Source organism: Nilaparvata lugens, unplaced genomic scaffold, assembly GCF_014356525.2.
Source record: "Nilaparvata lugens isolate BPH unplaced genomic scaffold, ASM1435652v1 scaffold7399, whole genome shotgun sequence".
Lineage (NCBI taxonomy): Eukaryota > Metazoa > Arthropoda > Insecta > Hemiptera > Delphacidae > Nilaparvata > Nilaparvata lugens.
Genome location: NW_024093148.1, coordinates 1 through 14763, shown reverse-complemented (window position 1 = coordinate 14763; position 14763 = coordinate 1). Strand labels below are relative to the sequence as shown.

Below are 14763 nucleotides of genomic sequence, written 5' to 3'. Positions count from 1 at the left end.
AAACAGCTGAGCTGAGACCTAAAAATATCAGCTGTTGTTTGAATTGATCATTTGCACTTGCATCTACAAAGCAAAAGGCCAAAAGCTCTAATTCGATCGATTTTGAAGCTTTTTTATTAATGACAGAAATATATTGAAGTTAAAACAGATATAAAACTTGCTTTGGTTCTTTATTCATAAATTTCAATTAAAATACATAACAACGAGCACAAATTCAGGTAGGTACAACTCCATGCCTGTCTCCTTTTGAGGTTATCTTCTGTTATGATGAAAAAATAATACTGTTTTTCTGCTCGAATATTGAATTAATTTGTATCTTCTCCACAACAGAAAGTTATTTCAAGTCTATTTATACAGAAAATCCAAATAATTTTCTTTTATTCTCATGAAACTTCTATTACAATACTGTAAAATATAAAGCATCTTTTCAACATTCAACTTTTTCTTATTGTATTAAAGGTATTAAAATTTGGTCTCTGGCAGACTATCCATACTCTAAATGTTCAACTTTAACACACAATTAGCCTTCTCAATTTTCAGAAATAACTGAATCGCTGCAAACCTTATAATAAGAAATCCTACTATCACAACCATTCAACAACTAAAAATGAGTGAATTCACTTGTTGCTTACTTTTACAACGTTCATTATTAATGATAGTTGATAAATAACACACTCAAAAATAGTCAATCCAAGGTGCAATTCCTTGAAAGCGTGTTGACACGCGTGGTTATAGTCATCAACGACTAGAGCACATAGCCTATGAATTCATTAGATTCAATGATTCATCAGATATAAATCGTAAAAGCAATATAGCAGCTAACTCTTCTAATTCATCTGTCGCTTTAAAGTTCATAAAACATAAATATTGAACGAGTCATCCAATCTATGAATTTATAGGTTATGTGCTCTAGCCGAAACGCCTCCAACCACGCGTCTCGACACGCCTGCTTTAGCAGTACGTCTGGAGATGCCTTCAAGGAATTGCACCTTAGAGTTTAAAATTAAATACTACTTGACCAGTAAGTTTGCTATTAAATGAACTATTAAATTTGTTATTAGTTATTATAAGTAATTCTTCTGTTACTTCACAGGTGAACTGAAATCTTGAAATCTAGGAATGGGCAATACAGTAACAGCAGCCGAGATAGCTGCCGCCCAAATAGTGAAGCCAGTTGGCTCGGAAGAGTCCAGCTGGCAAGGTCAGCTGCCTCCGGGCCCCCGCCAATCAGCAAGCACCAACATGCCAGCAAAATGATGTCGTCATATGCGGGCGAAATACCACCTGAGTGTCCCATGCATAGACCGCTCAAAACACCTCCGGTAAGTGATGATTCAGCTATTTTAGGCTAAAAATTTTCACAAATAGTATTCACAAATGTTACCATATTGATATATGTGATGACACTCTCTTAACTAATTATTGTTATTAAGTATATTCCATCCACACACAATTGGACTCAGAAATGAAAGTCGTTTACTTGTAGTGATCCCACTGGAAGTCTTTACAGCCGTGGTCGTCATTTTAGTCTGTTCTCTGGTTGTCAGACGTCCTCCCAGAACTCCTTCATGGAATAATAATTCTTTCTAAGTAAATGGGTCTTCAAGGTTCTCCTGAAGCTCACAGGATCTCTGTACCTCCGTATTCCAAGGGAAGCTTGTTGTACACCCTGCTTGCCACGTTTAACACTAGACAAGGCTAGTGTTGTTCTTTTTCTGTCGATGTGGATAGGCTATTGTCTCTCTGTCTTGTATTGTGATGATGAATGCTGGAGCTCCTTTCAAATATTCTGGATATTTCAATATTGTAGTCGCTGACTCCAATATGTATACATCAGTTAATGTTTCGGATGGACACGTTAAGCCGTCGGTACCGGCTGCCTAAGATGCAGTCGTAGGTCATGTCAGAGGCCCTGAAATTGATCAGTGCGACCTGAAAACTCTGACACCAGACGAGCCAGCCAGGTCACTCGATATTATTATTATATTATTTATCAGTTAATGTTAACACATGCAATCTTTGAATATCGGTCTACAATGTTCGATGTAGTGTGCGCCACTTATAATTCTTAATATTCTTTTTGTAATAAGAATACTCTTTCCGCTTCTGAGCAATTTCCCCAGAATACGATAACCTACCATAATTTGATACACTGTGGAAGATCCATGATAGACTTTCAATAATACTTCTGTGTCGGAGTGATCTGTGGTCTAGTGGATAGAGTGCTTGCGTAGCAGCACAGAGATCCCGGGTTCAAACCCTCTCAATACCAAAAGTTTTTTAACCAGATCACTCTGTGTTATCGGATGGGCACGTTAAACTGTCGGTCCCGGCTGAAGTAGACAGTCGTAAGGCCCATTGACGGCTTAAATTATATATTCAGGCGGTGGGACCTTCCCGCAAGGGACTCCCCACCACAAAAGCCATACGAATTTACTTTTACTTCTTTGTCTACTATTTTCTGCAGGCGGCGAGCAAGGCAACCACACATTGAATTCACATAAATTTATAATATTTATTAATGTCGATTTTAGTATTGATTGTTTGTAGATTCATAATGTGTATTAATGATAAATTTTAGTGACGATGTTCACTGCATTATGTTTTTGTTTGCTGTGTTGAATAAATAAAATATTCTATTCTACACTACATTGAGTCTCTTGACAACATTATTCATGTGCTCTTCCCATCGTAGGTTGTCAACAATGTGTACTCCTAAATATTAACATTCTTATTCAGTTGTATTTTTAAGTCAGATGTATAGGCTTTGTAATCAGTCTGAAGAGACTGCACGCATATCACACTGGATTGCAAGAGACAGGGGCAAGCAGAAGGGCTCGTTTGGCTGCAAGCAACCAGGTGATGAATGGGATGGTAGTATAGGGAAACTCCTGGATCTTGTAAATGACACAGGTATTGGTTTGCCCAACTAGCGTACTGGGACACACAATAAGCTTCGGTGACGTGTGGGGTTCTTTGAACATTTAGATCCTTGAATCCTTCCCTTCAAAACATTACAAGGATACTCTTCAATGTTGATTGAGAGGTGAAAGAGTGTTCATGAAGGGCCTAGTGTCCGAAAGCGCTCCACTATGTGAGTAGAAGCTAAAGCTTTTATTTATAAATACCTGACTGCTATGTCGTGATTAGTTGTTCAAAAGTGATAACAGGATATTCCAAGTAGATTTGTCGGCCAGGTTAGCCGAGATGATCAGGTGTCATCTCAATCATCTCTAATCAGCCAATCGGAGAGCCTCCTGTCCTACCAACTCCTCTGGAATCGCCGTCTGTAAAAACACCTAATATGGTCTCGCCATACGGCATTGTACCCTTCTTCTGCTAGCGCTACCTGGTCGTGGGTTCGAATCCCGCCGGCAGGCATAGATTTGATCATGTCATCCTATTTGCCACGCACAAGCTAAAAGCTCATATGCATCATCTGCAATAAAAATGTAATAACTTTGTTACTTCCCTTAAAATGTAGAAGTCTTGTGAAATGAGAACAGTTTACTCTACAATGATTTTATACTAGACAGGTACTATGTTTCACATCATATTAATATCGGGGCACCGAGCTTCGCTCGTTATTTTATTTATTGATAAACAGAACACAATTCTCTAAAATGATCGTGTCTATATTTCACAGCTGGCTATACGTCATCTTATGAATTTCAGGGATGCGATATTTTGATTTTTCACATACTCACTCCCTCGCTCACTTTTTACTATCCACAGCAGTTTCAGCCAAGGATGAATATCCTTTATCGTTCAGCGAGTTTTCCCAAGGATGAGACCTAGAGCAATCGATTCTTTATCATAAACCTACTATGTTCCAAATTTCGTGAAAATCGTTAGAGCCGTTTCGAGATTCGTTAAACATAATAACCTATGTAAAAATAACCAGATATAAAAGTACAGAAATTGCTCGCTTAATATAATAGGACTTATTTTACAATGACAAAACAACATAACTATAAAATCATGGAAATGGAAAAACAGGCTTAAAGCCTTACTATTCAATTCCAGAATTTTTATTGCATATTAAATTTTTATGCTATTGCATGTTCAAAAGAGTTTTGATTCTTCATGTGTGCTACAGTGAGGTCCACGTTATAATGTCAGTGGAGAAAGATAGAAGAACAACGTTGCCGATCCTCTGTCTTGTCAATGCCTTCTATGGATGGTAGCTGATACATGTTTATGATGTAATATAACTGTTCATTCTCGTTTGAAATAATCAATTAATTTATTAAGCAAGTAATTATATTTTTCAATAATTTCATAATGAATTTCATAATTAAGATGAAATATTTGTTAAAAGACGATCTGGCAACAGAGCAAAGCGAAAAAGAGATAGCGCTATCCGCTTGTTGAATGATAGACAAGGATAGCATACCATTGCTAATAAACACGCCATATAACGTGGACCTCACTATAGATTTGTCCGTTATATGGACATCGTAAAGTAAGTTTTCAATCCAGGGCTTCTAGATTGCATTAGGTTATATTATTTCATTATTACTATTCTCTTATTTTTAACTTGTAATCTATTCTAAAAATGAATATTTTGTTTTGTTGTAGCAAACAGCCGGGGGATGTCCAGTGGGCGCCGATAAGATGACAGACGTTGATCCAAGAAATATGGTGAGTTGCATACTTTTTTCATAATTGTCAAATTTTTAACTGATGTTTCAAAATATGTAGGGATTATGAATTTTAATGAACTACTATTCTCCACAGTGCTTCTTCTTCCTTCCCCTCCTTCTCTTCCTCCTCCTCCTACTCCTCCTCCTCCTCATCATCATCCTCCTGTCTACTGGGTCATATGAATAAAGTTGAGCATTTGCTATACTTCTAAAATATGGAGCATTTGCTCATTTTCTAAGAATAAACGTGAGCAAACCTTTCGCTCATGCTCATCAAAAATAATTTGAGCATTTGCTCAAAGTAGAAGCTTATACTCAAAATTGTATGAATAAACTAGAGCATTGATCAATTTGAAGCAAATGCTTCAAAAAAGGTGAGTTAGTATAGAGCAGCTTATCACCTTTTGCTCATAGTAAAATGGCTCAACTAATTCGTATGAGGAAGAGGAACTATACAGATACGATCCCAACCAATAGTTGAGAACTATAAAACTCTTTTTAGATTCACCATGATATATATCACCATTATCCCTACAAAAGATAGCCATCAAAATAGGAAATAGGCATTTAAGAAGATGAGGTGTAGAGATTATAGAGGCTATTGATATTAAAGAATATGCTAAAGTTATTATAGAGATGACATTTTATCACGCTATTATTCAAAATTCTAAAACTCAACTAACCTAAAACTCTATTCATAATTAGAAAACAGAGCAGACGACGCAACACAAGCGGTGCCTACTACTTGCATATTTAGCGCTTCCGTGAGCTATAAAACAAAGTAAGGCTTAAAAGCGAATCAGCTGATGAAAAATCTTAAAATACGTGAGCATTTGCTCCAGAGTCAGGAGCTAAGGTAAGAGTATAAGGTAAAGCTTATCATATAAAAATGAGCAAATGCTTTCGCTTTTACCTTTTGCTCATGAGCAAAACCTTATGCTCCATGCTCTTGCTCATGAGCATTTGCTCTGGTTTTATTTCATATGGGCAATTATTTTTCTCCTGTCTTCTTCTTCTCCCTCCTCCTTCTTCTTCTTCTTTATTTCCACTGAACCTTCGCCGTTTTACTATGTTCAACCCTAAACAAGAAAGCGGAACAACTGATAAAAATACTATATGATGTCCACGTTATAATGATGTGTGAGAAATATAGTAGAACAGCTTTGCCGATTCTCTTCTTGCTACTGCCTTCTATAGAGGATAGTGATAGCCCTACCGGATATCTGATGTAATATGATTGTTCGTTTTGTTCAAATAATAAATATATCTTATTTGTCTAGAAAATATATTTTTCAATGATTAAATAATAAATTTTATGCTTGAGATTAAATAGTTTGGTAATTATATTTCTACATTGTTGAAAACGATCTGGCAATGTTGCGGTGCTACAAAAGGTTAGCGCTATCTGCTTTGTCGAATAGCCAATTACCAATGTTAACCAATGTTAATTCTGCCATTAAACGGGACCTCACTATAGGATATTGTTGACCGAGCGAAGTGAGGTCTAAGATTCAAGTCGACGGTTTGGCATTTCTCTTAATGTTATATGTTGCGCATTCACGGCGAAACGCGGTAATAGATTTTCATGAAATTTGACAGCTATTTCCTTTTTTAATTGCGCGTCGATTGTATATACAAGGTTTTTGGAAATTTGCATTCCAAGATAATATAAAAGGAAAAAGGAGCCTCCTTCATCGCCAATATTAGAGTAAAAAGAGACTATAGAATTATTCATCATAAATCAGCTGACAAGTGATTACACATATGTTGGAGAAGCCAGTCTATTGCTGTATTTCCATAAGGTCTATGGCCGGTTACAGAGCTCGCCCGAACGTCAGTGCGTATGCACCATCCTGACCATACATCAGTTTTCTGACTCACAAAATGGACGCATGTACAGATTGTTTAATTGCAGCTTATTATCTTCGTAAACGAAAGATTAAAAGACGTAGATATCAAGTTCACCCGATGGTCGCCCAAAGAGCATATCAAAGGAAATTAGTACATTATATACATCATTGCTTGGGGTGAAGATACATTTTTCAACTACCTCAGAATCTCCATCAGAAAATTTTGATGAGTTTTTCGAGCTTGTATCACCATTGGGAATACTTGCAGTCAATTTAAGCTACGGATCAAATAAATGTAGATAATATTAATATATATATGATTTTTTTCAATAAAAAATTTAGAAATGATTGAAGAATGTATAGAAACTCTGAATTCAAATTATGACACTTTGATTGAATTCATTCTTATGCTATTCAATCAATATCAGCTGATTGTCGGGCAGAGGTGTTAGCACATGGTTATGTTGAGCTTCAGTACAGCTCTGAAAGCTTCTATTTGCTTCAATAGCGCGTCAGTCGACGATGGAACGGATGCGCACGAGCTCGACCGATGGTATTCATACGCTGTATAAAACGCATGGTCCTGCCGTGCGCGTGCGTGCCGTCAGTCCTGCTCTGTACGGATACATGGAATATCTATGAAAAGACAAGCGTGACTGACGTACGCACTGACGGTCGGTCGAGCTCTGTAACCGGCCTCTAAAGTTTCAATCAGGTACTTGTGGATGAGAATACTGCGTGAGGTCTACTGTTCACAGAACTACTAGTTATTCATTATGAATAAATACCACAGTAAAACCATCACAACTACTCAGATAGATAGGGACTATATTTATTTCTATTCTATTCCATATGTATTTTGTCTGATTACAGAATTATTCTTCTCAGTTTGTGTTAGTTTTGCAAATGAATTGGCAATTTTGTTTTGGTTCAGATGCCACCCCACCAACAACCCGCCCTGATCAACCGTTTCCATGCCACTTGACAGAGAAACGTCTTCTATTCCAAAAGCTGGCGAAGAGGGAGGGTCTGGGTCTACCCTTCACAACAGGTCTGTTAACAATTTTTAGATCTTATCTTCAAATATTGAATTTATACCAAAATTAATAAGTATTTATTTTTAGCTCTCAAAGTATTCATTGATACACAGAACACAATTCATAAAAATGATAGAGGAAGCATGTGTAACGCTAGTTGGCCTCCACGGTGCACATTGGGTAACGGTAAATGGACTAGCACAGGGCTCTCCAACCTACGGCCCGCGGGCCACATCCGGCCCGCGGATGAAATTTGTCCGGCCCGCCGAGAGTTATTGCAACAGATTTTTTTAAATATATATTTATACACATTTTTGACAACAACTGTGAGTTCAGTGCTCTTTTCTTACTAGCCACTCCTTTTCTTATTATTTCTTAATAAGTGTAAAATAAGCTGCAAACAAGCAGCGATCAACCATTGCGAGATATTAGCAAATGGTCTGCACGGACTGTACATGTCCCTGTGTACGTGCGCGCAAACTGTCTGTGTCTAAATGGGCGGACATTTTGCAAATGGGCGGAAAACAAATGCAATCTTCTCAATAAAAATAAGTATTCTCTTTGAGCTTGGTAGCTTTTTGTTATTTCGTGTATTGTCAAGTTGTCTTATTTAAGAATCACATTATTATTTTGTTTAACTTGCTAAATTCATGCATTTTCAAGTTTTCTTATGACCTTTTTACACTCAATAAATTGGACTTAGTATTTAAATGAAATGAATTGGTTTGTCTCTTCCTGTGTTTTAATTAAACCTACTTAAAACTCCTCATATTATTTTAATGGAATAAAATTAGTAGAATTGATGATGATGTTGTGAAATCTCTCCATAATAAGAAAACAAAGATATTGTCAATTTCACTAAAAATTTATTAAAAACTTTAAAACAGAACCATGGTTTCACGTAGTTAACCAACGCATCATCAGCTGTACTGAGGAATGAGGATACAGAAACATCCTTAACCTAATCTTAGTAGTCTAGAGCTCCTAAATAATCGGGTGACAATAACTAAAGTAATCAAAGTAATGAATATTATACATGATATCAAAATATATACACCTTTGTAATTATTTTCTAGGTAAATTTAAATTTTCTTTTAGTAAAAGGGATAATTATTTTTTTTATGACCACTCTATACAGCTGGTCTGTTACTCTGTCTCTGACTTGGAGACTGTCTATCATGTCTTTGGTATTTGGCTTGAGAAAGGTTTTCTCAAGGTTTTCTGGTACATAATATAATATAACCAATATAGGACTGTTGTATTGAATTTAGGACATTGGAATTCAACTCATTTTTATCATTGAAATTTGTGTTAAACTTTATTTTGCTGTGATTTTTAAAGGTTTGAAATATAACCTTTCAAGTAAATTTTTTCTCAAATAGCCTATAGATACTCAAACCAAATACCAAAGACATGATAGACAGTCTCCAAGTCTGTGTCTAAATGGGCGGACATTTTAAGTGGAAAACAAATGCAATCTTCTCATAAAAATAAGTATTCTCTTTGAGCTTGGTAGCTTTTGTTATTTCGTGTATTGTCAGTTGTCTTATTTAAGAATCACATTATTATTGTTTAACTTGCTAAATTCATGCATTTTCAAGTTTTCTTATGACCTTTTTACACTCAATAATTGGACTTAGTATTTAAATGAAATGAATTGGTTTGTCTCTTCCGTGTTTTAATTAAACCTACTTAAAACTCCTCATATTATTGTAATGGAAATATAATAATTTTACACCCCCCAAATCCCCCGTCGACGAGTCAAATCTATGTACATCCTTGTTTTTGGCCCTCTAAGCCTCCCAAGAATTAACAATGTGGCCCTTGGATAAAACGTTGGAGACCCCTGGAGTAGCAAATAATGGCGGTCGGACATACTTATGTTCTCCTGACCGAAACTAGACAACATCTCAAAGAATTTGGAAATATACAGTGTATATCTAGGCATTTGAGACTCATGAGCTATATATTTGTTTTGTATCTGCCATACGCTAAATAACTAAAATGGGAAAGTACCAACAAATACAGCCCAAAACTGTTCCATCCCCAATTTTGATTTATACAATATAGTCCAAAAGTTTTGTGTTAGAAGTAAAAGGTGTTTCATGATATGAAAGGGTAATTTAGTTTTTTGTTTCATATATCCAAAATGAACTATAGTTCCGAGAGAGATCATTTAACCCGCTCTCCCTCGAAGACACGAGAGGTCTCTTTGTGTATCACTCATACTGAACTGACGTGCTATGCACTCACTACACACTCCTGTCCTTCTCTGCACTCACATCTACCTCTCACTCGCACTAACTGTGCTGTGTCCCTCTTTCTACTGTGTACTACTAGACGAGTGTTTACAACATTTCATTATCTCTGATTCTAGTTAATCTTCTAGGTACAGAGAAACACTTTATCTTCATCACAACAATGTTCTAATTTATTGATCGAGCGAAGTGAGGTCTAAGATTCAAGTCGACGGTTGGCATTTCTCTTAATGTTTAAATGTTTTTATGCTGCGCATTACGGTGAAACGTGGTAATAATTTTCATGAATTTGACAGGTATGTCCTTTTTTAATTGCGTGTCGACGTTATACAAGGTTTTTGGAAATTTTCATTTCAAGATAATATGAAAGGAAAAGGGAGCCTCCTTCATACGCGAATATTAGAGTAAAAATCAGACTATACAATTATTCATCATAAATCAGCTGACAGTGATTCACAGATGTGGAGAAGCCAGTCTATCGCTGTATTTCCATAAGGTCTAGAGTTTCAATCAGGTACTTGTGGATGAGAATACTGCGTGAGGTCTACTGTTCACAGAACTACTAGTAAATAATATTTTTTCTCCACCTACTTTCTAAAGAGCCTACTTTACTCCCTGAAACATAATACTGAATTGTCACTTTTTCGCTCTCGGTAGGAAAAAACAGAAAAACTCCCTAGAGCGTAAAAGTAACTCCATTTAAATAACAAGGAAGCATCTCTATTTTAAAAATTTACATTTGAGATAAGTTAGAAGGTCTAAGCTCAGATGAGGAGCATATGGAGTAGTCATTAAACCAACTAAATTCAATACCTCAACCAACATTTGATCAATATAATTAAATATATGTTTCATGCTAAAATTATTACAAACTTCATATCAGTATAGTAATAAAAATGTATAATTTTCACGTTTTAAAAGCTCTATCAAGTGCTTTCTTTCAGTCTTAATTTACTGTTTTTTTAGATATTGTTTTCTATTCTTTTCTCTATTTGTTCATCTCTTTTGTAGATGTTCTGGAATATATGTTTCATGCTAAAATTATTACAAACTTCATATCAGTATAGTATAAAAATGTATAAATTTTCACGGTTTAAAAGCTCTATCAATTGTTTCTTTCAGTCTTAATTTACTGTTTTTTCAGATATTGTTTTCTATTCTTTCCTCTATTTGTTTATCTCTTTTGTAGATGTTCTGGAATGCCATGCTTAGAAAGGCTATCCGATGATGACGTCATGATTTGGAGATATGGCAGTAGATGTTGGCTTCAGAGGCTAGACTTCCCAGTGTGTCTATTGTCTATTCTATAACTGGTCTAAGATTTGAGATAGGTTGAAGGTGTAAGCTCAGATGAGGAAGCATATAGAGTAGTCATTAAACCAACTAAATTCAATATTTCAACCAGACATTTGATCAATATAATGAAATATATGTTTCATGCTAAAATTATTACAAACTTCATATCAGTATAGTATAAAAATGTATAAATTTTCACGGTTTAAAAGCTCTATCAAATGCTTTCTTTCGGTCCTAATTTACTGTTTTTTTTTAGTTATTGTTTTCTATTCTTTTCTCTATTTGTTTATCTCCTTTGTAGATGTTCTGGAATGCCATGCTAAGAAAGGGATGGAGATGGAAGGATGATGATCTGAAACCGAAAGATATGGCCGATATTATACGCATCCATAACGCTAATAATGAACAGGCTTGGCTTGAGGTAAATTTACCAATAATTTCGTTTATTTCAATTCTCTTTCCAGATACTTTTATTAATAATTCGGGAGAGGAATGGTACAAGGTATGTTTAATTTTTCTCTCCTGATCTGTGTTTTCTTGTTAAAATAAAATTAATGAATTTACAAATTAATACAATGCTATTTTTTGTTGTTGTACCAATATGGGTCTTGTTAGACTCTGTGGAAATTGTCATATTGTGAATAGATAAATAAAATAAATACATTTAGAGAGTATCATCTCTGTGTAATTTTCATTAAAGAGTGAGTAAAGACATTGGTCTTATTACTTATACTATTATTGACCGAGCGAAGTGAGGTCTACGATTCAAGTCGACGGTTTGGCATTTCTCTAAATGTTTGAATGTTTATATTTTTATTTATTTATTTACAATGCAAATAACACTACTGTAATAACATTGAAAGATAAAATAATAAGGTAGTCCTTGTGCTATTTTTCTTCCAAATTTATAGGTGCAAAGTCCAAGATAAGGTTAGAATTTCACGTGTACAATTTTTATAAAATGTTGGTCCAAAATAAACATTAAAACTATAAATTTTAAATTTAGATGGCTTTAATTGATAAATTAATTAGAAATATTCCACTCAATTACCACTTGTAACGAATAATATTGAGTTATTTAAGAAATTTGGAAATTTTCAAGAAACACAAACTCACATGTTTATATGTTGCGCATTTACGGCGAAACGCGGTAATAGATTTTCATGAAATTTGACAGGTATGTTCCTTTTTCAATTGCGCTTCGACGTATATACAAGGTTTTTGGAAATTTTGCATTTCAAGGATAATATAAAAGGAAAAAGGAGCCTCCTTCATACGCCAATATTAGAGTAAAAATCAGACTATAGAATTATTCATCATAAATCAGCTGACAAGTGATTACACAGATGTGTGGAGAAGCCAGTCTATTGCTGTATTTCCATAAGGTCTATAGTTTCAATCAGGTACTTTTGGATGAGAATACTGCGTGAGGTCTACTGTTTACAGAACTGCTAGTATTAATGAACTGTTGAATAAGAGAGTTGTCAGTCATCTCATATAATAACATTATGTATACACATAACAGAGTTTTATATAATAACATGTGTTTAGAAGGGAACATTACTAAAACTATTACCTACCTTATTTCTCTTGAAATTTCATGTAAATGACAGAATTATTGATAAAACAGTCTCATGTTATAAGAAAGGAAAAATCAAAAACTCTCTTAAATTTCTTTGTATATTTTTTCAAATTATGTGGGTATAATGTTTAACTAATGCTCGATTTCAAATATATATTAATTAAGTTTATGATTTATTTTTAGGTGTTGAAGTGGGAAGCACTACATGCCCAAGAGTGTATGAACCCGAAATTGAAGAGTTTTGGTGGCAAGGCTAAAGACTACTCACCTCGAGCCAGGATTCGTCAGCTTATGGGGTGAGAATTCGTCAATATTCCCTTACTTTTTACAATACGAGAACATTACATTTGTGAAAAAAATTGATAGAGTAATTCTCAGGTGGATAGAGTAATCCAGATAGATTAGATACAGTAGGTGGATTAGCTTCTTCATTATAGTGAGTGAAATCTACGATATAAAGGTTCAGGGATCAAGTTGAGTGTCCAGGAATGTATCTCTTGAAATGGGACATCAAATTTTACTGTTACTTGAAGTCAGTTGTATATAGCTCTTTCAATTCAAGCTGTGTGGCTGTAGAGAGAATGCTATTTTCATTTTTCCTCTCCCGATAACTTCAATGGTGTTTATTGTAAGAATAAAATGTGTTGCTTGCCGTTTAAACATATACATTTTTCAATTGCATGTCCAAGAAGTTCTACAACAGTTAGCACAGTTGAACATTAACATCAATTCAAATTTCTGGCATACATCTAAACATGGTGAGGATATTTCTATTTCTCAATCTTTTTCCATGCCCTTCTAGAACCAGTGTATATTCCATCATAGATAAAATATAGCATAAGAAGATATCATGGTACCTTTACATGGTAAAGGGCGTTTCTGTTCCAAATTTCACTGTTAACTCAAGCGCAAGCCGATAGTCCTAGTAGTTCTTTTTCGTGAAGCTATGTGATGCTGGTAGTCTCTCATACTGTGCCGTTCTTACACTCTCACCCCAACAAAATAGTAATAGACAGTAGTCGACAGTAATCAGCTTGAGCTGACAAAAAATTGGCTTTAAGTTTGGAAGTTGAACGACCTATACCATGGATATCTTTTTATGTTATTTTCTCTCTATGATTCTATCTTTATCATTTTCTGTGTATCTTTCCTCTCTTGAGTATCTTCTAATTCCTTACGTATCTTGTTACAGTTACGAGCTTCCTTTCGACAGACACGACTGGATTGTGGACCGTTGCGGCAAAGATGTGCGCTATGTTATCGATTACTATGATGGTGGAAATGTCGATGAAAATCATCGATTCGCCATTTTGGATGTGAGACCTGCTATGGACAACTGGGAGAACATTTGGGACCGTATGAAGGTAGCTTACATGAGATGGAGATACACGTAGACCTAATGATACAGTATCGACGACTTTTGTATCATGTGCAGTTCTGTGTGTAGCCTGGGTGTAATTGGGCCATTCTGTATTGAGAACCTTGGTTGTACTTCTTACTACAATCTATGCTTTCTCTATGTTACAATATTATGATAGTAAATATTTTGTGTCATTCATAAGGATAATTTGAATTGAGAAGGTTCTATTTAAGGTTCTTGGGTGCTATTTAGCCACCCCTATTAATTCATTCATAACTTGTTATATATTAGAATAACTTACTGTACCATTGTTGTAATTCAACATTTATGTACTTGGCAACTTATTTATCATCAAATGAATGCAGTTATGACATATTTATATCATATATTGTTATGATTCATTGACAGCTCTGTATCAAATATGCTTCTATATTGTAGCTGAGATCTATCTTATAACAATTTTAGGAACTTCTCAATCCCTTGAGATTAGAGATATGTTTTCTTGTTTAATGTATAGTTTTGACCTCTCTCCATGATATCAAAAAGTTGCAAACTGTTATTATAATTTGTGTTTGATACACTAGGTGTGTGTATCATGAGCAGCTCTATTTGTAGCCTGGGTCCACGCTCATCTTATAAGACATACTCCCCACAAAGATTGGAAAATGTTGAATATGAATTTACTAGTCAGCTATCCTTCTCCCCAAGGTTTAAATACATTGTGCTAGTACAAT

At 35.0% G+C, this 14763-nt stretch overlaps 1 protein-coding gene across 1 annotated transcript; it reads left to right on the top strand.

Annotated features, from left to right (window-relative positions):
* Window positions 1-65: 65 nt before the first annotated feature.
* LOC111059258 (cytochrome c-type heme lyase) lies at window positions 66-14560 on the top strand. The gene is given in 10 exon segments (XM_039445607.1): window positions 66-218; window positions 1094-1322; window positions 4582-4644; window positions 7431-7449; window positions 7452-7469; window positions 7472-7519; window positions 7522-7547; window positions 11389-11508; window positions 12853-12965; window positions 13862-14560. Coding segments are annotated over 9 exon segments (678 nt in total). The 5' UTR covers window positions 66-218; window positions 1094-1253; the 3' UTR covers window positions 14064-14560.
* The last annotated feature ends 203 nt before the right edge of the window (window positions 14561-14763 follow it).